This window comes from Tetrao urogallus (assembly GCF_951394365.1).
Source record: "Tetrao urogallus genome assembly, chromosome: 2".
In the NCBI taxonomy this organism is placed as follows: Eukaryota; Metazoa; Chordata; class Aves; order Galliformes; family Phasianidae; genus Tetrao; species Tetrao urogallus.
Window position 1 is genome coordinate 48,099,978 of NC_136814.1, and position 26,010 is coordinate 48,125,987.

General features: G+C 39.8%; 2 protein-coding genes across 2 annotated transcripts; one reads left to right on the plus strand and one right to left on the minus strand.

Moving 5' to 3' along the window:
- Positions 1-237: 237 nt before the first annotated feature.
- On the minus strand, positions 238-17,493 carry RMND1 (required for meiotic nuclear division 1 homolog; the record flags this gene model as incomplete). The annotated part of the gene is made up of 11 exons (XM_079550611.1): positions 238-270; positions 529-645; positions 1,421-1,541; positions 2,075-2,151; positions 2,968-3,032; positions 5,057-5,163; positions 6,122-6,222; positions 9,193-9,232; positions 9,608-9,683; positions 12,196-12,304; positions 16,984-17,493. The coding sequence occupies 11 exons, from the start codon at positions 17,491-17,493 to the stop codon at positions 238-240; spliced, it is 1,356 nt and encodes a 451-aa protein (XP_079406737.1).
- A 2,291-nt stretch (positions 17,494-19,784) lies between these two features.
- ARMT1 (acidic residue methyltransferase 1) lies at positions 19,785-25,014 on the plus strand (the record flags this gene model as incomplete). The annotated part of the gene is made up of 5 exons (XM_079550885.1): positions 19,785-19,834; positions 20,699-20,804; positions 21,130-21,371; positions 23,109-23,274; positions 24,221-25,014. The coding sequence occupies 5 exons, from the start codon at positions 19,785-19,787 to the stop codon at positions 24,986-24,988; spliced, it is 1,332 nt and encodes a 443-aa protein (XP_079407011.1). The 3' UTR covers positions 24,989-25,014.
- Between the last annotated feature and the right edge of the window lie 996 nt (positions 25,015-26,010).

Sequence of the window (26,010 nt, forward strand, 5' to 3'; positions counted from 1 at the left end):
CCCTACAACTGTATCACTTGTACCTCAGCTTCATGCTAGCACATCCGTAGGTTAAGACTTTAATATCACTGTTACAGAGTTGGTATGATGTTCATAATTTCTTTATTTGAGTAAAGTATGTACATATTTATCAAGAGAGACAATTCCACTGTTTTCCAGAAGCATGTAAGACAGGAATTTTCTTGGCCATATGGTCATTACCATTTTGTCAGTTTCCTTCCAGAGTCTATTCTGATGTCAGAACACTACCCTTGCGAGTTCAAACATAACCTGTGAAATAGCAAACACATCATTAAATCAATGACCAATTCTTAGCAAGCTTTAAAACAGCTTAGAAAATAACTATAAGCCAGAAAATAACTATAGCTGCAACTCAAAAGCTACTTGCAAAGAACTGAAGACTTGTACATTACATGAATAAGTTAATAATAGATAAGTTAATCTTGATTTTTTTCAAATTAAGGTATATAAATTGCACTTATTACATTCTTCAATGTGGTAGTGGGGAAAAAACCCACCCCAACCAACCTCTATGGTGATGAGTATTACTATCATCCACTCGAGGCGCAGAGCATGCTTTTCATTCAGGTGATTTCGCATTAGGTCTGTCAACTCCATGCAGTGCTGAAGCTTTTCATTCATTACCTGCAACAGATTTCAAACACAGGGCAAAGCTGGATTCTACACGCTGTATGAGATCACTAAAGAAACAATCCATAAAGGGGCTCACTGCAGAAAGCTGTTAACGTTTCTGTGAAAGTGCAGAATGCAAAGTCTTGTAACATGCACAAGCAATGGGAGTTCTAATACAACTCTTATTTCAACAGTCATAAAAAAACAAATACAAGTTTAGATATGCATATGCAGGTATTAAACAGCTACTGGGTGACATTTAGTCACAAAACAATGCAAGCAAATGACATACAGCTTATGGAAATGCCTCAAAAGTAGCTAAATAAGTATGTAAGGTTGCTGTACCACTGGAAGAGGTATCTCATGCTTATTCTGGTAGAGCGGTAAGCATTACATTGCCCTGCAATGAACTGACCTGGATGATCATGTCATCAGTAAGAAGACTGCTTCACATCACTTTTTTTTTTTTTTTTAAACTTGTTTTCTTGCACACACTTCAGAAAAAGAATTAAAGCTCCTCTTCTTACAACTATTTAAAGCCTAAGTTAGTGGCTCAGGAAGTACAGAATCCATTTAAGTCTAGGTGGTTGAGGCATGGTTGTTAACCTAAACTGGGTAAAAGATGTGAGTGGGTTACGAGCACAGAAAGGGGGATGGTGTACAGGAGCCTATTGGTCTTTGACTTTTAAAAAATTTAAACAGACATTTGTGGAGCAGTCTGTAGCCTGGCTGAGCCAATGACAGTTGAATGCAATATGGAAAATTGTTACAACAGTAAGACACCTACCTTAACTCTGCGATTAATATTGAGAAATTGGCATGTTTTGTCATAAAGCTCTTCCAGTTTTTCTCTATCCCAGTAGAAGTCAGGTGTTATTAGCAGGTCTGAACTCAGATTTATGCGATGTCTAAAAAGAACGGTTACTGCAGTAGTTCAGAGTTCCTTTTGGTGCATATAGGAGCAAATATTTACACAGTAATTAAAATAAAAATTACAAAGTTTTTCTTGTTCTGTAAAATATGAGAAGGATCTCATTCATAATAAAAACACACATGTAGTCACTGTTTAAAACTGGTAATATCTCCTGAAACTTTTCCAAGGATACTGTAACATGCACACCTTATGCATTAATTGCTTGTAGTTTTTTGTGACTTCTATTTGTACAGAAGTCCTTCACTATGCTGGTAGCTCACTGAAGATGATCAATATGTGAATTAAAGTTACAGGGGAGGTCCTTAACAGAGTTCTCAAATAGAAACAAGCTTAAATGTGACTGACAATGCTCACTGGGGATGGAAGTACAGTTCAGAATCAGGCTACTGTCTCAACATTATAAAGGCTAGGAGATAAAGTCTTCAGTATTCTCAGGCTTTTGTATCATGCACTACTTGATTTTTAAGTTTTGTATGGTATTATCTTCAGCGTAACAAAAAACATTACCTTAATGCAAAAAGTTCTCCAATTTTCTGCATGACATCTGCGTGAGATAGTTTTACCTTCCTTCTTGATTTTAGGATCTGCAAAGTAACAAGTTTTACCTGCCTGATCAAATAGCATTTACTAGTGGTTAAGAAGTCTAAAGTTGTACAGCCTGAAGTATATATGACTTAAAATCTAAACGCATATCAAATTTAGTTACACCTAAGTTTAGCTTCCATAGTGCCTTGCTTATCTAGCTTGATAAGAGTACTGTCGTTCAGCTGTTCTCCCAGGTAAGAATCCTGGAACACTTTCTGTGAATCATTTGTTCTCTCTCAATACTATGCTATTTTTAAGGCATGACAATTTTCTTTTTACCTTGCTGCTGTTCAGCTTTTCTACAGATTTCTTCCTCACTTGAAAAAATGTATTACTATTTATTCTCTTCATTAATAATAAATGATTTATCTTTTGAACCCTATTAATCTTATTTTTGTATGTGACATCATACAGACTTCTTATTTTAATTGCACCTCATGAGAAAGTGTAGTTCAAGTGTAACACTCAATGATCTCTTAATTACGTTGAAATTCAGCACACTGCTTTGAGACCAAGCTGTCACACTATGCTGTGTTTGGTCAGGCTTTTAAATGCTGCTTGTCAACATTTATCAATAGCAAGTAGCAGTGGCACAGAATGGGAAAAGTTATTCCAATGCAGTTTTCCCCATGCTGTGACCCAGTCCTTTACAGACTGCCAGTTTTTTGTTCCCGCCCTTTAAAAATGTTCTGAGCTCTCTATCTTGATGAATTTAAAATCAAATATGTTTTCTATATCCTCAGCTGTATCCAGACTGATCCAGATTTTACATAGCACAGGAGAAAATGAGGAGAAAGGTAAAAACAAGACCTCACCTCAGGAATTGATTGGATAGATTCCACAAAGTTATCCAATAACGATTCCCAAATAGCCAGTTTTACTGCAACACAGAGGTGACAAAGCATAATGCTGTGAGAGGCAGGGATGTATGCTTTCAAGTAATCACCTACATCTGCCAAAATACAGCACTGTTTCAAGACACGCTGACACAAGCATATCCATAGTGAGTTACCCATTACACTGTATAACCAATGCATTCATACATCTACGGACAAATTTGGGTTGTGTAATGACACAAATCTGCCTGCAGAACCACCCTGAGCTCAGCTCTCCTCTCCAGTGGATTGGTTCAGACCCTGAAGAGGCTTTGCTTCAGCTTAGGATGGTGAGTTTGAGTGCTATACTGTGTGTATGAAGCCTTTGCAAATTCCATTCCAAGGAGATATTGCAGATGCTAGAAGTACTTAGCCTTGCTGGAGTCAAGCTGACTTCACATGGTGCCAGTCAAGTTTCCACTGCATTTCTACAGCATTGTGCAGAGGTTTCACTCCATCTGTCCAGTGTTTAATGAAGTGTGCTCAAGCCAGTGAGAATTAGCTTGTATAGACACCACCCCTTGTATTTGTTGAAGCTAAATCCAAACTTAGACAATCTCCAATTTTGTTTTTTTGGTGAATATAATGTTAACTTCAAATATTAAAAGTATTCTCTGGAAGTTGTTAATCCCACATAATGCCAACACAAGTTCTCCTGTGTCTCAGCTTGAGCCTTAAAGTTGATTTCTGTGTCAACATGCAGAAATCAGGCTGTTCTTTAATCCTTAAATTCCCAAGGAAGAATGAAGTAATAACATCAGACCGGTTCCAAAAATTACTTCCATCCACTCAAAAATTAAACAGAAAAGATTTAATTCTTGAACTATTTTGTGGTCATAATTGTACTAGTCAAGAAGCACAATAAACTCAAGTGCTGAGCATTCTTCATGTTCATTTTATGAGTAATCCAAGTCAGCCACTTAAACAGCATTTAATTTAGCCTTTGAAAATAGACATTTCAGCTATCAATGATTATTTGACAGAGGTTAGTTTCTGTTGTGTCAAATTGGACTTTGACTATACTTGCATCCCTTAATAATACTGAACATTGCACTGGCTTCCTTTATGGTGTACATGTTTCATAGTAACATAACTTGGCACCAGTTACCTCCTGGGAATAAAACCCTTGCTCTATTATACATTGCAACACTTTTTCATGCTATGGCTTTAACAATAGCAAAACTAAAGGCTTTTTTCCTTAGTAGTTCTTTCTTCAGCAGTCAAGAACCATTTAGTTATTATGCTGTATGTTTTGATCAAGCAGTGTATTACATCCAGAACACGCATTCTGTTTCTTGATGTCTTCTGTTTAGAGTTACGTTCCCCCACGTAGTACATGAATCTTCTAATTTACTCTAAAAGCAGCAGAGGTTTTCCTTTAAAGTTTTCTTAAGAACAGCCTTATTGCTGCTAGTTTCTATTCCCACTTACTACCTCATTCTAAGTCTGAAGAAGCAGAGATTATTTCCTTGGTCAGAAGTATCACTGCTGAGCCTGACTTCTCAGAGCCTCCTGACGTAAGTACCACCATGGCACACAGCCATTGCTAACAATCCTGGAAAATATGGTCTGAGACTCCAGTCCACACACTTGATGCTGCTTGACTTCCCAAGCTGAAAATCTGTTTTACAACTCTGTCTGGTTTAGCTGGTATCAAGTTTTTTTTTTCTGTTAGTGATCTCATGATCAGTTAAGATTACTGACTGCTTTTTAATACTGGGCTGCACTCTTGACTATCCTAGAATAATCTCAAATGTGGGCAAAGGGATGCTTAGTAAAATGTCTTTAGCAAAGTATTTCCTTAAGGAGTTTTGTTCATCTTTAAGTTGCAAAAAGTAATTCACATTTAAGGAAGACAAAGTAAGAATGAATCCTCCCACTGATGCACAATCAATCTTTATATAGTTCACCAAAACCAGACACTAAGACACTAAGTCTTCTCCAACCTTTCAATGTACGAGTCCCACTCACAATGACATTTCACTGTATCTGTGGAATGAACTGATAGTACACAACAGGATGAACTTACCAGAAAGACACAGGGCATTTGAAAAGGCAAATTTCTGCAGAATTACTTCATCAGTATCCAGCTCAGAATTTAACAAGATTTCTCCCTTATGAAGCTTTGATTGCCCTCTGTAAGAACAAGATTGAAGCATCTTCATCGACTAAGCCACATAGCAAAGAAAATTTAAAGAACAATTAATGCAAGAAAGACTGGTTGTTTTATATAAAGATAATGATTATCTACACGGCTATCACGCTTGTTGCATTTTACTCATGTTCAATACAAAAATAACCAAAACAGATAACTGAACATAAGTTCCTCAGTCTTAAAACTACATCAGGAATCACAAATTCCACAACTGGATAGTCCACACAGTTTTCAAATGGCCAGAAAACAAACAAACAAAACCAAAACCCAATCAACCAAAAAAAAGCCACAGTTGTCCTCTTAACAAATTACTTTAAATGAACTCAAACTCATTAGCTCAGCTTATGGCGTTACTGTCTCCTGAGTACAGTTTTTGGGTGCTGTTGGAAAATTACAAATAAATGACATCATCAGTGACATTGGTAAGTATCTCCACAGAGATCATTTGCTCTCCATAATGAAAAAAAGTAGTTAAAAAGATAGGATGGGTGCCAGATTTATCTGTCCACATTACTCAAGATGTATCTTTTCTAGGAAGTGAAGTAAGTGCAGAACACAACTTTGAATTTGAACCTAGAGCTTATCCAGAAAAATTCTGTATCTCCTTTAAAATCCAAATTGTCTCAATAATGGATATTTGTTCTCCCCGCGAGGCACTTATGTTCTCTTTGGGACAGCTGAAGAACATGTTCAGTTGTGTGGATGTGGAGCTTCATAATTTATAAACTCTAACATATAACCAAGTCATAAAGGTCGCTGACTGAAAGTGTAGCAGTTCAGCAAAATCTGTGAATTTATGTTTACTGTTCTCTCCCTCTTTTAATCATTTGAAAAAAAAAAAAAAAATTGGGAAGTGTATTTTTACCAGTTGCTTTCAGTTGGATTTGTTTTAGAAGTCTGTAAGCTATTGAATAAACACAAGCACTTGAAAATACTTACTCTCCTATTCTATAGTTTATCTCCTCGTTTTCCCAGTGGACTAATGCTACTTCATATGGCTGAATTTCATGCTGTTCCAGCACTCGCATTATATTCTTCATCTAAGAAAAAGATAATACACATAACAGTAGTTACTACTGTAACATATTATCATTCTATGAAGAGCTAGCAGGTAATACATTGATGAAGTGTATTTCCTGCTTACTAATGTTATTCAAATAAAAACAAGTAGATGTGCTAGTAACTTTTTTGTATTGGAAGAAAGCAGTTATTACCACAGTTTATTTTGGAAGCTATGTGGAAGAATTTTGTGCCTGTGAACAACTGCAAAGGATCTGTGAAAATATCACTCAATGCCTGCATTTATAAAACAAGGTAAGGATTAACCACAGCAGCAGTAAAGACTTCAATGAAGAAGTGTAACAGTGAGCTGCACAAGACTTTGGCAGATGTCTGAGTGTGGGAAGAATCTTCAGGAGAAATACATCAGGTGGCCATTTCTTCCAAAATTACTAGTTTGCTAAAATCAGTAGTTTTGTTTCAGTGACCTATTATATATTCTGAATATTGTAGTTATATATATATATAAATATGTAATTTTTTTTTCTTATTTTTTTTCAGTAAGGAAGTGTATATTGTTAGGCCAACCAGTTAGTTACACTGCTTCCAGGGAAGTCCTGCTAAAACAATGCCAGAATTAACTGTCAATCCATAATGCGGTATGCCAGATTTCAGGGGTATATTTACCTGGATCCTGATAGCCTAGTTGGCATTGTGGAGTAGTGATCAGTATAGTAATAGTTACACTGTTAGCAAATGAAGAGTCTATTCCAGAACTACTTCCAGCTCAGAGTAATGTTTATCAAAGGTTTACAGACCATAACTGACTGTGTGAAATTCACGTGCCTTGTAATACGCATACTTCCAAAGTTTTGCCATTCATCTGGATAACAGGAAATTATGTTTCAGTGGCAGCTTTCTTTTAAAGTGATACAAAAGCTTCCATTAATCGACAGGAGTTTATTCCCGGCCCAGCCTCATTTTATGGAAGAGACTACCTGTCACACAGTACATTTAATGAGAAATCTTTTGGATTCATTAAGTGCAAACTCTCGCAGTGAGAGGTGACTGGATCACAGAATCACCTTCTAACAAAACTGATGCACTCCACCTTGAAGCTAATTTTTTTTTTTTTTTTTTGCCCTTGCTATTTTTGGTAGGTGTATGGGAATTGCTAAGTCATGGCCTGAACCAATGACTGAGCACCTGGTGAAGGGACACAGCCAGCCCTGGGAGCACAGGTGGAACCAGGTTCCATGCCTCCCTACGCCTCATTTTAGGGCTGGCTGCTACAAGGAAGGATTTCTACTTGGTGATCCCTTTCTCTGGAGTGTTTGGTAAGCCCTAATCCTTAGGATGGGTAAGCAAATATTTCTTTCTTCCTTTAACTGCGTTGTGACTATCACCCTTTTTTGGGTAATTTAGAACTGGTTATCTGTTATTATCTTTCCCTACAGTGAGGAGGATATTGCACAACCTTACTGCTGAGGCATCTGAAAAAAGTATTTTACAATTTCAAATCTCAGTTACAACAGCCTATAGTTATTACTACTTCTGTTAAGTGTTCATTAGCTTAGAATAGTTTTTCCTTCCCTATTATTCATTCTGGAGTACTTTTAAAGAGCAATTTTGTCCATTCATAGTGAGTCCCTACACGCCATTTTACTGAATTACTTTCAGTTTCAGTTTAACAGGCCTTTTTTTTTTTGCCTTGTTTCAGTTCATTAAAACTCATGCATAAAAAGTATTGCCCTGTATTTGAGCAAGGTTTTTGAAAACTAAAACAAAAAACTAAAACTTTTCACAGAATAAAAAAGGCAGTCTTTCTCTTTATAAATAAAACTAACAAAAGCACCAACTAAAGTTGCTTCTGGCAGAAAGAGTTTATCAAGTTTTCAGTGGTACTTAAGCATGTAAAAGCTACATGAGAATTAGATTTTTCAGAGGGCAGAGGTGCCCAATTCATAAAAATCAACAGGGGTTGGTCAGCTGGTCTTCAGCAACACCTGTGAGTCAGGAGCACAATTACTGCCATAGCAGCCTGCAAGGTTTGAAGAAAGACCTAGTGTATTTGTAGGCTAGCTGAGGTAACCCTCCAAAACAGACAGAAAATCAGGAGCATTTCAGGTCTGATACAGAAAAAACAAACCTGAATGCAGAAGTAGTTCACATCTGGAAGCAACCACTGTGGTGTCATTTATGTTAGTGAAAATCTGTCCATAAATCGTCCGCCTCAGTATCATCTGTTTAACATACCAATTAGTTTCACATACACTGCCTACAGAGAAGATCAATGCCTTTATCTATCTAAAGCTCACATTTACTCAACCACAGTAAAAAAAGTATTTTTAAATAACTAGAAATACATTCATAGAAATAAATATGCCTGGAGCATACCCCTCTTGGTGGACAAATAATATCAAATTACCATAAGGGATACATTATTTCAATATTGATATATTTTTAACAATTATACCAACCAATGAAAACCTTCCTTTAGGAAAAACTGCTCACTGGTAAAAGCATAAGACAGTGAAAAAACCAACTGTTTCCAAACTTTGCCCCTTGCAAGTCATCCAAATGTAAGTTTTGACTTAAATGGCCCTGGAGTGATCTTTTACTGCTCATTTATTTTCCTTCGCATTCATGTGTTGATTTTGTTCTGATTTACTTTTTCAGTATATATTGCTGTAGGGGGGGAAAAAAAAATTCTGTCAACCTCACGAGATTAAGGTTTCAGGTTTTCGGACTTAAGAGATTTCACCCCCTTTGTACGTTACACATCGCTTGCTTATTTTGCACAGAAAGACAGGCTTAAAAGGTCACGTATAGGTGATGTATCAGCAACCCACACGCTTGAGGGCAGCAACCGCACTCCTTAGAGAAGAATCAGTCCTTTTCCTTCCTGGAGAGATCCAAGTTCTCAGAAAAAAACCAAAGCACAATGGGCTTTGTGGGACTGACAAGACATCTGCTGATGAAGCTTTAACAAACGGTTTTTCTTTACTTACACTTTTCTCATCCACATTCCAAAACACAACAGCCCCTTCCCTGTGAATTCAAGGAAAAACTGAGGTGTAATTACACTATTTTAAATGTACTTTAATGCAATACTCAAATTGTATGGTGGCAATTCTTGACACTATGAATTATAGAATTTAATACTAATGCACAGACACTATGAATTATAGAATTTAATACTAATGCACAGAGACTATGCAGTAGTTGCTTTTTATCCATGCTTCAGTGTAAAACATTAAAATGTCTGGTATCTTTCCCTGTGTAAGTATGATTTTTTTTAAATTCTGAATCATTTAGATTGGACAGTTATTCCTTGAGCTTCATGAGGTGGTTTTTAGCAAACTGCACTGCTTCTGCAGGAATGCTATTTGTAAGGTAATGTTTCAGACATAGTTTATAACTTACCTGAAGAAAAAAATCATGCCAGGATCATCTTCTTTTGCAGATTTCTCAGCACCCATCACCAAAACATTCGCAGCATCTAGTTTGAAATAAATGAACAAACAAAAGTTCAAAATGAAGAATTATTTGAAGTTAGTATAAGTAGTAAATAAGTAAAGTTAGTAAAGTAGTAATGCAGTAGCTGCAAGCACAATTCCTGTTCAAAGTCAGTTCTGTATCCTATTTTTCTGATTAAAAAGCTATAATATAAAGCTACACAGCTTCTCTGAAGCGTCACACGCTAGATAGACTCAGCTATGATGCTGAACTGGAAAAACCGTAGTTAATGAAATACAGTTGTTTTAAAGAACAAAAGACTTAAGAAAAAACTGATGCAGGGCACAGTAAATAACCAAGAGCAGAATACAGAAGGCAGAAGTGGACACGTAGCATGGAATGATGGAAAGAAGCCCACAGTTGCAGAGTAATTACCAACATCTCTTTCTCTTTTGTTTAGCAAGGGACTAATCTGCACTCAAATTTTGCTGACTGTGCTTTGATAGAAACCTGAAAAAGCATACCCCCAAGACAGCAGAAGTTACATCTATGTTTTCCTTTGGATCAAAGCATGCTTTTGAAACAAATCTTCTAGTCACTCTCATTTACCATACTTTCGATTTGCATTGCAGAAGTGTCAGAATGCACGAACTGTATTTATTTTGCATGAAATTTAACTGAAAAACGAATTCCAGCCACTAGCAGGGGTTCATTACAGGAGACCAGACTCAAGCCAGTGTATGCAGAATGCCTCCAGTATGGATCCTGAGTTCTCAAACCGGTTTTTTCTCCTGCTCACTACATATCTGCTTTGCTGTACTACTTTGCTAATGCGGACATTGCTGCACTGGGGCCAGGCAGACTAAGGTGACAGGAAGAGATGTCTAAATAAGTACAGGATGAGCTTTTGCTAGTAGCTGAATTGAGACCGTGCAGCTGATCTGTATGAACTCTTTAAAGATTTCTCTTTCGCTTGCTATTCCAGTTCAGGAACAACTGATTTGATGAATCACTAGGGCAGGTTCTGGGTGTGAAGCTGGAGTTTACCACAGAAGAAACATTTGTCTGCACTTTCTCATCTGCCTTTTCAAGTATTGCCCTTACTTAATCTTCTTTTATCCTCTCCAGATAAAATATGTACAGTGAATGTCCATTTGGTTCCTTACAAGGAGGGCTACAGTATCAACCTCTAAAATATTTGTAAAGTGGTTGAAAAAGAATGATATGAGGAAGAACACTACAAAGCAACAAATTCACACTAATTGCTAATTTAGATTTCTATATGCTAGTATTTTTCAGATGTATGAGATACAACTTTTGACTGGGTAACTTAGCATTGTTACATCTACATACCAACCGCCACAAAGTTTGCTGTCACTATCAAATAAACTTTCATCACTTCCAGAACAATTTTGACAGAGTATCTATTGTAAGGAGTCAAAAACACACCGTAAAGAAATGAAAGAATTGGCAAAACCCACACTCCCAGGGTAAAATACCAGCAACAGTAACATAAGCATCACAGCAATTCGGGTAACTCTATCCTGAAGCTCTCAGAAGAGTGTTCTTTTTAATCCAAAGGAACTACGAAAGAACATGGAGCCTATACTATGTAATGCCTTCTCTCTGAGAAAGACAGACAGTTCTCAAGTAACCTTTATAAAGATCCACCAGAGTACTGTCACGCTTGGTTTCTTCAGAGAGGCAGCCAGACATTTGATAACCTCTCATGAAATGTCCATGAAGGATATCTTTTGCTTCACATAATCTGTTCATTCACAAAAAATAATAAATCTATTGCCAACACATGAAAATCACAGCTGTTCTAGGGTTAGAAGGTCTTTAAGCTATAAAAAGCTCTATTTGTTTTTCTCCTGTAGTGTGCTTCAGCTATTTCCATGCCATACCTTCCCAAGTCTTCAGAGATACTTTGTATAGATCCGGAACCAATTATCACTGAAGGGAACCATTCAACAATTACCAGGATATATTTGGCCCAGTATAAAGTATCGACTACATTCTCTTTACCAGAACTAAATATCTATATGTGTACCTTCTACATTTCATGTAGTCAGCAAGATCCTCTCGTGTGCCTCCAGCCCTCAGGAACTTACATTAATAGAAATGTGGGAATGGAAAGAAGGTGCAACACTTCAAAATACAAAACTGTTGACAGCTGAACCTGTGGTATCACATTACTGAAACACTGATTAAAATAAACTTTCAGAAAATTTTCAGTTAGTGAATTTCTAAAGAGTTTCTATTAGGAAATCTCATTTATGTTTTCTTGAATGTATTCTTCTCAAGACTATCTTATTTTTTTGATTCTTTTAATATAATAGTAATTTAGGGAAAAATTATTATACAGTAACAGCAAAATGGTTCACTTTGATTTTTATTTTATTCAAAGCAAATGAAATTTTAAATAGAGCTATATTTATACATTCCAGGGTATTACCAAAATGAAAACATATGAAGTTATAAAAATTAAATATCTCACCCATATTTCATTTCCCAAGATATAATACCGCTTTTAAGGTGCTTTAAAAATCTACCTCTGGGCAAACTTGTTATTTCAACATATCCATGGGAAGTCAGGTCATGACACAGATTACCAAGATGATATTCATCTGCTGTTGCAAAGGCTGTGCACTGCATCAGATTCTGTGCCAAAGGAATAAAGATCTGAGTTAGGGAAAGGCTGAAGCAAGATGTACACAAGACATGCTCATGTTTGTCTCAAAGCAATCACAAGGGTGATGTTTTTCATTTGTTCATTCTCTTCTGTTGTATCGTTGTTCTGCTGTCCACTTGGTGTACAAATACTAATGAGATCAGTTACTCCCTGTTAAGTGGGGAAGCAAACATATCCCACATTCAATGACTGAGACCCAACTACATGTCACAAGTCACATGAAGTCACAAACTTCATGATAGGGCCACAAATGGAACCCCTCTTCCCTGAATGGCAGTGAAATGCTTTGGCAGTACAGCCACGGTTGCTCACCCCTCTCACAGCCTATGACGTACTTGGCTGACCAGCAAAATCAAAAGCAAGACACCATGAATACCAGCCTATAGATCTCTGAAGATGCATGGAGTTAAACTATCCCAGTCTGCTTAGCTCCAGCTGCAAATACTTGTTCTGAGCACTGAGCTTACTGCCCAGGTAATCCCTGGGACCTAAACCATCACAGCATTGCAGCACAGCAAGGCACAGACCTTCAGTGCCAGCCCAAATGCTGCACATATCAGTGTTTCCCTCCGAGTGAAATCTTGCACTGACAATACAGTCTCAACTGAAACCACAGCTGAGTGGTACACAACAGCCAGAGTTTGTCTCCATGTTCCACAGTCCTACATAAATAAAATGTCACAGTGAGACAAGTAACTGGCACCATGCAAGAAGATGAGGAAAAGTGACACTGACACTGGCAATAAGATCAACTCACGCATGGCAGAGAAATCAAACATCTGTGTAAAAGCTTCCCTGATGAATTCAGCAAGGCACAATAAACCGGTCTACAAAACGTACTCCCTATTTTAAGTACATTTCTTTGTTCTGATACCTCATATATCCCATCATAATGTTTTTCAATACAATGTAATGGAAGATATCCAGAAAGCAATGCTTCTCATTGCAGATCAGTCGCTTTCCAGCTTTTTGTAACTAACACAAGGGGGGATGTGACTAACAACAAATGCACAGAAGAGCTGTACTCATCTGCAAGTGCTTATATCCACAGTATGCTTCAACTTAAAATTCAAATAATATTCTCATGGCACTCATACACTGTCAAACTGAAACACGTGAAAGGGTGCTCTGCTCCTTAAGGAGGCCCAGAACCAGTAAGTTGGGTCAAGGCCCATGTTTAAACTTTTTTTTCTTCATATTAAGGTGCTGTCATTCCCAAAGTTTTGTTTACATCAATTTCTTTCAGTGACCACTAACAGAGAGCAATTCTGCAGTCATGTTCCCATGACTGTGCCATTAACACAGTTAACTGCAAGCAACAGTGCAACAGAACTGTATATTCAGTTCTCTTGCTACAGTATCTTTTGAAAAGTTGCATTCTTACAGTATCATCTGTACAAATCCATTTCCAGCATCTAAACTGCCAGCGCAAATTACACATTTTAGACTCTTCTAGAAAGCTCTGGTTCATATAAGCACACACATGCTGCCATGAAATCCTCCAGGGAGCACAGCGTTATCTTCTAGCTATATCACCTGACAATCCTTACCCTTTCTACACTTTCTGTAGTTAAATTTGTTATTGTTCACTTCAAGGTAGATGTGCTACAGGACAGACTGTTTAATTTATGGCTTTGAGTTTAGTTGTCACGCAAAGACTTTAATTACCACCAGAAGTTGGCTGCCAATAAGTGCCTGAAACAGCAGTTTGCATATGTAGCTTGGATATGGTTCTTTTTTTAAAATTATTGTTAAAGAATGCACTGTTTCACCTTTACTAAAATACTGTTCAGTGAGGGACATTTAGCATGGGTGTAGAGCTTAAGACACCTATAATTTATGTGTCCACAAGCATTCTAGGTGTTCAGGCTTCCATCATAGTTGATGGAGATGTAACACAGAGGTCTACAGTCAGCTCATCCTAAAATACCTGCATTAACTGGCTGGTAAACCTCCATCCCACACTGTCTGTTACGTCACCTTCACCTGCAAACTTGCCTAAAATAAAGGCAGCTCTGTCCTGCTGACAGCATCTCCAGCCACTTGCCACCTCCTCTTCCTGGCTGCACTTGGGTTCATTAAGATACAGTTCAGAGCTCCAAAGCAACCATCAGATCAGCCATTCTAAGTACCCATTTTCTGTATCATCATCCACCCAGTAACTGCACAGGAACTATCATTCTTATAACTCATCCCTTGCATTTTGAGAATGCAAACATTTAAGAATATATTATTATTTCATTTAGGTAAGAAAACCTATAAAATGAACTTAAACTTCTCATCACTGCAGGTATTCATCTTTATCTCGAGGATACTGGTACTCCACCTTCAGTTGATTTTCAAGCTTTGTCTAGGCAACATCATTAAAAATCAGCTTAAAGGTTTCTCATGTCTTGTGAGACCTTGTGAGATGAGTAACTAATCTGAGTAGCAGTGACACTATGCACTGAATGGCTAACCAAACCAGTTATCACGTTGGAGTAAGCCCTCCATCTATCCTGAAAAACTGGTCTAATGATCATTTATCATGCTGGTGCATTCTATCTGCAGACAGCACCTGAAGATGAGTGCTTAGAAGGAGCTTATCCGTGGACCATTCTGCAAAAAGAAGTTGTTAATGAGCCCATCAAATAGAAAACATCAAGGACCTCAGGGTTCACCTAACTGAAAGCCTAATGACTCTACAGCACATCTCCAGGGGCAGACTGTGAAGGAAGGCAGCAGCGAGCTCTAAGCTGCACTGGAAACATGGCTTATATTACTGGAGGGATCTTGGTTACTTCAAAATAAGCAGAGGAAGACAAGATCAGCTTTTTTGTGACACCAGGATTTAGAGAAAAATGACATGGTGAAAAAAAAATACATCAAGGATTCTCCATTTGTGATATCAGTCATCTTACAGAAAAGAGTCTCACCTTTCACTTAGCTCTTTACATTACATATCTACAAGGGAGTAAACAAATAGGTTCCAAAGGGAAAAAAAAAAAAAAAGCAAAAAAAAAAAGCAGCTTATTCCAAAATGCTGTCAGCCTGCACAGGGTCAGGGTGACAGCCTGGCAGTACCCCTGTAGATGGAGCTGTATGTTTGACAAAACCACACACTGTTTGTTTAAAAATCGAAAATGGTTTGTTAGGTCCTAGTTTACATGATTTCTGGCACACCGTTTTGCAGTGTGGGATCTTCCCCAGAAATGATATTAGTTCAGTCTATCAGGCGGAATGTTTTCAATTTCGTCAAAATGGAAGAAAGTAAAAATAGCATTCAACCTTAGGTGTCTGAAAAAAAGTCACTTAAATCCACCCAACAGCATAAGCAGAAAGCTTGGAACAGCATGCAGTATGTTAAGAGAAAATTCTGTATTTTATTCTTTCAAAGCAACAGGAAAATTCAAGTGGGAAATGAATTTTCTACAATGGAGACTTGATGGTACATTATATCATACTCCTGTTAGTCATACAAGATATTAAACAGTAGCTTATATGTCTGGAAGGCAATCATTAAGACCTCACTTTCTGTGCTCACATTCAGCAGACCATGTAATAGGCGTATTTTGCAATGTGCAAGCTATTTCTGGAAGCACAATACTTGTCTCAATCTCATCTATAGTACTATTTTGTTAGCAACACGCTGGAACTCTGTTGTTATTGTAGCTTCCAACTCCATGATTTTCCTTGGAGATCTTATATTCAAGTGTGCTTACAGTCTGCTTTGGCTAGAATTAGTGGGGCTCGCAAAGACCTATCTCAGGGAGTAACAGCTACAAGTATGCACTGTTCCAGTTACTCACCCTGTTTACCTGATTTCATCCACAAGAGATTGCTGTGGCAGTTAATCTGTAGACCCAGGAGTCTGGTGATCCAGGTGCTATTTCTACACATGGAATAATCTTGCTCAAGTTACACAGACTACATCTGCAGCTCAGTTCTTCCACTGATTGCACAGAAATAACCTTCTATTTTTCTGAAATACTGCGAGGCTTCGAATGCTAAGTGTAGTGATCCTCATTCACATGTTGCTACAAAAATATATTTTATCACTAAGAATAAATTTGCTGTAGTGTTAAAGCTATTTCACTATGGCTTGAAATGTGGTGTCTGTTTATAAAAAAATAGAAAAAAACACAGGCATACTTGAGAACACAGTCTAAATTGAAAGTTTCTGAAACCTAGTTGGAATATTTGTAAACTTGGTATTATTTATTCTCATCTTGATTTCTGTTAGCAATAGAATGAAGCCTTGATACTGGATGGAATTGGACAAGCAAGTATACCTATGGAAAGTTAAGTTACTCTGAAAGGCAGATCTTGCTCCTCAATATTAAACTTGAGAACACTGCCTTCAATAATTTTTAAACGATTTCCTGTCTTTCTGTTTTAGAAATCAACTCTCTTCCCTCCCCTTTGTTACATATTGCTGGTAAAACTTCACTTCATCTCCAAACCATCAGACACACCTGCTTCTACCAAGTTAGCTTGTGTCTGCAGAGTTTCAAATCCTCTGAGGTCACGGTCAGGTAAATAATAAAGTCCTTTTCATCAAATAAATACGTTAATTTCATTAAAATGTTAATCTAAACCCAAATCTAAATCTGAATTAAATTGATAAAGTTCCGTCAACATTATATAGATTGTAAATTCTGTTCTTTACCTTCATGTCGTCTGACAGTAGTGGCTGGTTAGCTCTGGAGGGCTGCTTGGTCCTTGGTGCCTTTGGTGGCCTCTTAACTGGCTGGGTACTTGGTTTTGGAATAATTTTACTAGTTGATACAATTGTGTAAAATCTTGATGATATGTTCCTGAGCTTTTTAATATACTCCACATTGAGAGTGTAGTTTTCCATTGCTGCCAAGCCAAAACGTTTCCAGGGTGGGAAAAACATCTCCCCACCCTGATAATAAACACTTTTTCCGAAAGCAGACACATTTCCTTGGATCATTTGCCAATTCTTGACTTGCATAGAGGGCCTTGTCAAACAAGGGGAAGCAGTCTTTGGAGCATACAAGTTTCCAATCTTCTTAGCTGTTCTGTGATCCGTTCTGTCAACATCATTATCCAGCTTTAGAAGATGATGTCCAGTTTTATTAAATCTTTGGCATCGACGTATTGTAGTTAAAGAGTGAAAAGATGTAGTCTGAAGGCGCAGGAGTTTCAGTCTCATTGCTTCCCTTTGAACTGTATTTAAAACAAATAAAATCCTCTATCAGACCTTGGGAAAGAAATATTATTTTTCCCTTAGCTAAAAGGTGAGCCATATTTTTTTTGTGCATGTTAGTCCTCCTAAACACACAGTGATGGGTCTGAACAGCTTTTTCCGAGTCCTATGGGACTATTCTAAGAGCAAAGCACATTAATGAACTGTGTGCTTGAAATACATGGTGGGAGAAGCAGAACAGGCTGCTGGATCAACAGGTTAGCAGGTGCCTTTTCCATTTGCTGCTCACTCTGCACAGCAGTCTGTGCTCCCAGTAACCCAATGATTTAACTACTCATAAGCAAGCACTCAGCTTAAAGAGGGTTTAGGCTGCTATGTGAGTCCCTCATACACTATAGAAGCAAGAACCAGATTTCTGTGTGCTATACTGAAATACCACCTACAGAACACGCATAGTGACTGACATCAGCGGTAGGTCTGCATCACAAGCATCCAAGAGCTGGTTGGATGTGGCTCTGGGCAGCCTGGTCTAGTGGTTGGTGACCCTCCACAGAGCAGGGGGTTGAAACTAGATGATCTTTGTGGCCCTTTTTAACTCAGGCCATTTTATGAGTCTATGAAGAGCAGATCCAGCTTAGCTTGGCTGTCATGAATGAAGGGAGAGCCAAATAAATCAGGTTATGGTGCTGAACCCACAGTTAAGTAACAGTGCAGTACAGACTGCAAGGCCTGCTGGCAGGTCTACCTGTGCTGACAGGAATGTGTACTGTTATTCCAATACCCCAAAACAAAAATGTTTTCCTGGATGTATGCAGTAATCAAATGAGAAAGCAGGCTTAGCACCTCAGTGGGTGTGCTGCACTTGCTGCAGTGCCAAGTCCCTGCCCCCACCTGCTGTCATTAACCAGGAACACTTCTCTAGTGGCACAGAATCAACGTTCAGCACCTTATTAGCAAAAAGAAAAGTCGATGAGTTGCACTGTTTGAGGAAAAGTCAGTGCACGGCTGTTCTTCATGACTTATGTAAGGGATCTTCACCACCAGCTGTGCACCTCACGCAGCACCGAGATCACCATTTTCTGGTGGGATCACATCACTGCGTGCAGAGGAGAGAGTGAGGCCCGGATGCTAACAGGGCTCATTCTGACATAATGGAGGAGAGGTGTGCTAATACTGACAAAAGCTGCACGTAGTCGTACAAAAAGAGGCACGGAACACATTTAGGCTACAACATAAGAAGTAACTGATGTCGGTAACTGTACATGCTTTTCACTTGTGACGTTATTCCAGCCTGTAAACGTGTCTCTGACAGCCGCACTGGAATAAGCGTATTACTTTCATTTCAAGCTCCATCCAGCGTTCAGGAACGGTACACAGGCGTTGGGCAGACTGCGGAGAGCAGACAGGCAGCACCACAATCCTGCGCCGCCTCACGGCGCCGCGGCCTCTGCTCGGAGCGGGAGGCCGCCGCCCCTCCCCCGCTCCCCGGGGGAATTCCGCAGCGCCCGCCCGGCATGCGCGCGGGGGAGGGGCTGCGCGCCTCCCATTGGCTGCGCGCCGGGGCGGGCGGGAAGTTAGCCGCCAAACAGCCAATAGGGAGGGGCGGCGTTCCGCCCGCAGAGGAAGAACGAGGCGGCGGCGCTCTTCCCGCCCCCACCGTTCCCCTGAGGCGGCAGCCGCGGCCCAGGCGCCGCCCCGCGGCCGAGGGGCGCCTCGGCAGCGCCTGCTGCGTGGCCCCGCGCCCTGCCGCTCGGCTACAGTCGCTGCGGTATCCGGACATGAAGGATAAACAGGAGAGAGGCACCGGCGACGTTCCGGCTGCGGCACTGGCAGCCGGAAAGGACAAAGACAAACACCGCCCCGCCGTACGCTACAGGCGGGGCCCTTCCCTCGCTCCAAAGTCGCCCGCCCTCCCGCTCTCTGCGTCCTCCGCGCCCCCCGTGGCTCCGGTCGGGGCCGTCCTGCTCCCCTCCCCCTCACGGCCGCCCGTCGCGGCTCGCACGAGGCGGCGGCGAGCACCCGGCGCCGCCCGCCCTTCCCCTCCCCCCCGCGCTCCCCGCCCGCCGCCGCGCGGGAGGGGGAGGCGGCTCGCGCCGCGCGCCAGCACTGACCTGGGGGAGGGGGCGCGCCTCTCTCCGCCGCGCGAGCCGCGGCCCCGCCCACCGCCCGCCGAGCTCCGCCAGGGCGCGCGCGGCCCGCCAGGCCCCGCCCGTCGCCGCGCCGCGCCGCGCGCCGGGTGCGGTCGCCGCTCCAATAACGTCCGGCCGCCGCGCCAGACTTCCGGGGGGCGGGGCAAGATGGCGGCAGTAACGGCCTTACCGGTCTCCCTCTCGGCCAGGTTTAAGGGGTCTGTCGGGGCCCGGCGCGCTCGTTACCGGCTGCGGGGTGAGGGGCAGGAGGGAGCCGAGGGCCCGGCCGCAGCTCCCTGTTCGCCCTGAGGCTGTCTGCGGGCGCCGGGCCCTCCGCCGAGACCCGCGGCCTAGTGGCTGGTGCCGGGCGGGGGAGGAGCCGAGGGCCGGCGCTCGGCCCCTCTGCGGGAGAGCGGAGGCGGTGCCGTGGCCGGGCCCGTTTCGGGCGGCGCCGGGAGGTGGCGCTGTGGGTGCGGGGCTGGGGCTGTCTGAAAGCGGGCGGTGCCTCTCCGCCCCCGCTGTGGCTGCGGGTGCTTGGTGCCGTCGGTCAGCATCTGGGGGAGCGAGGGTGGTGCGGGGCGGGGCGTGTGCTTCCTGCGACCTTTGGCGGGTATTGCTCCGTTACCGGTCGCTGCGCTCAGGGCTCCGGTGCACGCAGTGGAAAAGCTTTAAAAATCATTCTCCAGTATGGGTTACATACAGCTCGTTGTGGGGTTGTGCATGTCTTGTCTACCTTCTTCTCCCCCCATCTCCCCCCTCATCCCCCCCAAAAAAACCACAAAACAACAACCATAACCGTTAATTGCTCAATTTCTATATAAATTATGTATATATACACAATCATTTAATTTCACGTGTAATTGTAAATAATTCTTATATATTGGAAAGAGAGCAGCTCTAGCAACCCTCTGCTAAATCATGTCCCTGAGCACCACATCCAGATGGTTTTTAAACATTTTTTTTTTTCTCGTTGCTGTCAACCGTTTTATGTGTGCAGAAACTGACTTTTAAGACCATGCTATTTAAAAAATAGTAGATATTTCATCACTTCATTAATAGAATTTTGATACTTTCCGTTTTAGATCCTTTGCATACTTTACAGTTAAAGACCGACTACCCCAGATCCTCACAAAAGCTATTGACACTCTGCATCGACACAAAAATGAGTTCTTTGAAGAACATGGTGAGGTAAGAATAAGGTTTCTGCTTGCCTGGGATTTTGCTTTTCCCTAGCTATTAGAGATCCCTTCTGTGCCTTCATGTTTTCTGTTCCCCTTTGTTAACCATAAGGTCCAATCCAAAAAGAAGTCCAATGTGTGATTCATTTTGGGATGTTATGCATAAAATGAATGTCGTTCACCCAAATGTGTTTGGATGAATCAAGCTCTGAGTTGTTCTGGGACTTGTGCGTGGCAGCTAAGACATACCACTTACTGATTTCCTGAAAGATTGCACTATGTTGCTATAGGAATAAATGTTCAGAATAGGAACTTTTGTTCTTTGCTTTTTTCAGAAGGGTGTTGAAGCAGAGAAGAGAGCTATATCCTTCCTTTCCAAATTACGGAATGAACTGCAAACAGACAAACCTGTGACTCCCCTAGAAGATGAGCTACCTGATGCTGCCCTGTGGAACCAATACCTAGACTACCAACGTAATCTATTAAATGGAAACGGAGAACCAAGTTGGTTTCAGTCCCCTTGGTTGTTTGTAGAGTGTTACATGTATCGAAGAATTCATGCAGCATTAGCACAGAAGTAAGTATTTAGTTTGGTGTCTTCCTCTGGGTATGGGAACTGCTGAGTCACGGCCTGAACCTCTGATTGATCACCTGAGGTGAGCACTGAGTCAGCCACAGGAGCACAGGTGAAGGCAATTCACCTGTGCTGCTGGAAGGGGTGGAGCCAGGCTCCACCTCTTCTAGACCTATTTAAGAGCTGGCTACCAGTGGGGAAGGATCTCTTCTGGAGATCCACACTGCTGGAGTTTTGTAAGTGAACCCAGGCTACGGGTAAGCTTTCTATCTATTCTCTTTTAGTTATTATAATCTGCTTAGTCAAACTCTCTTGTTTATTTCATCGTTATAACATCTTAATATTCATTGATTATATATTCTGCAGGACAATATTGTTTCCCATTTTTATTTTGGGAGAAAGAAAGACTATAGGAAGTAAGATGAATCAGAATTTTAAGCGTTTACTACATTAATTTCCCATTGTCTCACACCTCATTTAAAATCAATGTTTTCTACTTTCGTTCAGTAGATTTTGAAGGTAGTATTTTTTACTATGCCTCAGTTTCTGTCTTAGTCTCTATGAAGTCTCTCAAGTTTGACTGTTTAGCTTGACCTTGCAGACTACTGTATAGTGAGATCTTAGAAGTTATTTAGTATTTCTAAAAGTCTGGAATTGTGTTTTGAGGTATATGTGAACCTACCAATCTGTTGGGCATTCTAACTTGTTTTGCTACTGCTAGAAATCTGAAGTTCTTACTGCAGAACACCCAGCTTCAATAACCCATGTTGTTCATTCTGCACCATCATCTTAGTTTCAGTTGTGTTTGCAGCCCACATGCTGCATCAACTTAAGGAGCCGATCCTGGTTAAATATAACTTGGCAGGAGTTTGTTGTGCTCGTGCTATGGAGAGATGCCAATACAATGTAAAGGGATAGGAATTAACTGGTTTAAGCTCAAAAGCTTTATGCGCTGTGGAATTGTCCTTAGCATTATAGAAAGAGATGGAAACACTGTAATGGATTTCTTTGTTTCTGCTGGTATATTGCATGATTTGAAATCTTGTAGCAAAAAAATCTTCTGGATTGCTCTTAAAACAAACAAACATTTTTCCTTAGTAAGCTTTACATTTCTTGATCTTATTATTTGTCTGCTCTTAAGTATGTGGTTCATTCATTTGTCAGAAAGTATAACTGCAGATATGGTTCTTACTGTAGGTTGACAATTCTAATATATTGCAGGAGTTGAATTATTTTGTCAACTTGGTCATATTAATTTTTGGAAGTCTTAGTTAAAAGCTTCCATAAGAATTACTAACCGCTGTAAGAGACTTTGGTATGGGAGATACGCTTCAGTAGGCAAAAATCCAATTAAAAATGGGCCCACAATTCACTGTGCATGTGAATTCACTGTGCTTTTTCCCTTATGTTGTATAGTTTTACTCATCTGTGTATGAAAAATGGAGCTCATAATTGTTACAGTATGTGCAGTTGTGATAGAACACTTGTTCATTTTCAGAGTATGTTGCTAATAATTTCAAGATGTCCTGTGTGCTATTTGTTCCAGTAAGATATGTTATCAAGTTTTTATTGAGATATGCAGGAATCCAGGATGATGAGTTGAAACTGGGAAAATCTAGCAGGAGTCCTTAATGTGGGTTAAAAAAGCTGAGCTCTGACCTTTCCTTCTCAAATGTTTCAAGTTCTAACATAGAAAATGTGGAAAGTATGTTAATACATTCATTCTCTTCTTATTTTTAGCCCACCTATTGGCAGCTTTGATGTATTTAAGGAAGGAAAGGCTCAAAATTTCTTTGAATCCCAAGAGGCTATTATTGCTTTATGCACTTACTTCCAGGAACTTCTTAAAAACATCAAGGATTTAGATGAAAAGCAACTTCAGGGGGAACTTTTTAAACTACTGCAGGTAAACTTGTGCTTCTCGGTAACAAATGAAAGCTTGAGGTTAGAAAGAATCTGAGTTTGTATGGAAATAAAAATACAGCTCTTATGTTTGTAAATATGTGATGAAATCCTGACAGATGTACTGTATTGCTACTTTGGGAATGTTTATGTTTGGGTCACCTGTGTTAAGTTTGGTGTTTTCCTTATACCACTGATGTTCACTGTGTATTTGAATACTTAGCTTGTTCTCCCTCAAAAAAATAATAAAAAGAAAATCTCTAAAACATTTGAGTCAATTTCCAGATGGCCCTTTTGTTGTTTAACCATAAAATTTTAAAGCAATTCATTTTGCCATCACTTGAAAAATCTTTAGATGTACGTGGGCCAGAAGTGCTTTAAAAGCTTATAACTCTTCTTGGCAAATAATGCATTTGGGTAGAGTACAAAATATCATAGGATTATAAGTTATATTGTTGGCAACAATGCACATGAACTATTTGATCAGCCTTTGTAAGAAATTCGTTAGAGTGTACTTGAAGTATTCATGGAAAAAATATTCTAAATTCTGCTTCTTACTCAACTTCACAAAAGTAATTAACATGCTTTTATTACTCCTTTTTTTGTCTTCCCTCTGGTTTCTGGAATTACAGTGTAGAAAATATACATTATAAGTTTTTTGGTGTACTGCTGTCAATCTGAAATGTCAACTAACATGCTGATGCACGTTTCTGATGCCTGCAAAAATGCAGAGCACTGTTTAGTTTCTTCCAAGAATTTTTTTTCAGTATTGAGATCATTGTACCGGAAGTTGAATTTTATTTAAACTTGGAAGAAAATGTGGATTTAGAGCCTTTATGTCCCTAAAATAGAAGCAAAATCTTCAGGTGTATGTGATATTTGAAATGTAACTATAATGAGGCTTACCAACTGTGATTTTTGTGTGTTTTCTTTCCTCCCCCTCTTTCTAGGTGTCACTGTGGGGCAATAAGTGTGACCTTTCTTTTTCAGCCGGTGAGAAAAGCTCTCAGAAATCTAGTCCTTTACAATGCCTGGAAGACCTGGTACCTTACATCATAGTGAATGATATGGAAAAACTTTGGTCACTACTTATAAATGCCAAAAAAAGGAATACAGATAAGTGTACTGTTAGAGTTGACATAATCTTGGATAATGCTGGATTTGAGCTTGTAAGTGATCTTGTGTTGACTGACTTCCTGTTGTCATCAAAGCTGGCTGATGAAGTCCATTTCCATGGAAAAAGTATTCCGTGGTACGTGTCAGATACAACAAAGAATGATTTTAACTGGACTATTAAACAGCTCCAGTCAGCTAATCATATGTGGATGTCTAGATGTGGGATAAACTGGGAGGGCAACTTGAAAAAGGGCGTTTGGGTTTACCAAGATCACATGTTTTGGACTTTGCCACATATCTATTCCAGCATGGCCGAGGTTGCTCCTGATTTGTATGCTGATCTACAGAAGTCAAATTTGCTTCTTTTTAAAGGTGATCTAAACTACAGAAAATTAACAGGTGATAGAAAATGGGAGTATACTGTGCCATTTCATCAGGCCTTGAACAAGTTTCATCCTGCACCTCTCTGTAGTTTAAGAACGCTGAAATCAGACACTCAGGTTGGCCTGAAGCCTGGGCAGGGTGAACAAATCCAGGCTTCTGAACCCGAATGGATGATAAGTGGCAAATATGGGATAGTTCAGTTTGATGCTACTCCCTGATTCCAGTTAAACGGTTCCTAAAACTCTAACAGCCAGATGTAGAAGAGTTGTGACTGTTTTCTTTGTTTGGCTTAAGCAGTGATTTTTTTTTGTTTGCCCTTTTTTCCAAATAATTTGTTGTTCCTTAAGACTTTGATGTTCCATAAAAATTTCTGAGCTGACTCCGTATGCATAAATCGCTCTGCATTTCAATATATACTTTTTTCTAACGTAAGTGGCTGATGTCTAAGATGAATGTGGCTATTATTTTTTTTCCCCTCATCTGTGGGTGTGAGAGTTTATGCCCAAGAAGTGAAAAATCTACTTCAGAAACCATTTCCTCAATCACATCTAAGCATGTATTTACTTCAGGATAATTTGTTCTCTATGTGCCACGCATTGCATGGAAGTTAATATTTTAGCAAGTACATAAATTCTTTTGAATGTGGTCATTGCAGGGTCATATTTTAAAACAATTTGGAAGAGTTTACTTGTACCTAGACTTCATCACATAAATTACTTTTTACGTGTTGCTTGTGTCAATGGACAAATCAAGTTCAGCATTTTAAAATAGTTATCTTTATTTGAATATAGTTAGCAGTATGTTAAGATGAATGTTTTTAGTAAATATTGATTTAGAATTTGAGAACTAATTTTTTTTATTTTAAAATATGAATAAATGTTGCTATTTATTTTGTTGATAAGAGGAGTGTTATCCTATCTGGTAAGAAAATCAGTAGGAAAAAGGACAATTTCATTTTAAGAGGGTGGAAGGTATTATTTATTTAAGGGTCTCTACCAAAAACAAGAAGAAAAACAAAAACAACAACAAAAAAAACCAACAAACACAAGCTTGAATTGAAGGTGGCCTTTACATTAGTGACTACGGTTGAAGCATTTTTTCCTCTTTCAACTTTTATATATTTTAGAAGGATACCACAATTTATATTGGGGAAATGCAGCCCCAGTTGCACTGAGAAATACAGTGTATGTTAGAGATATATACCATACAGGTTGCTGCTTATTGGAGTTACATCCCAGTT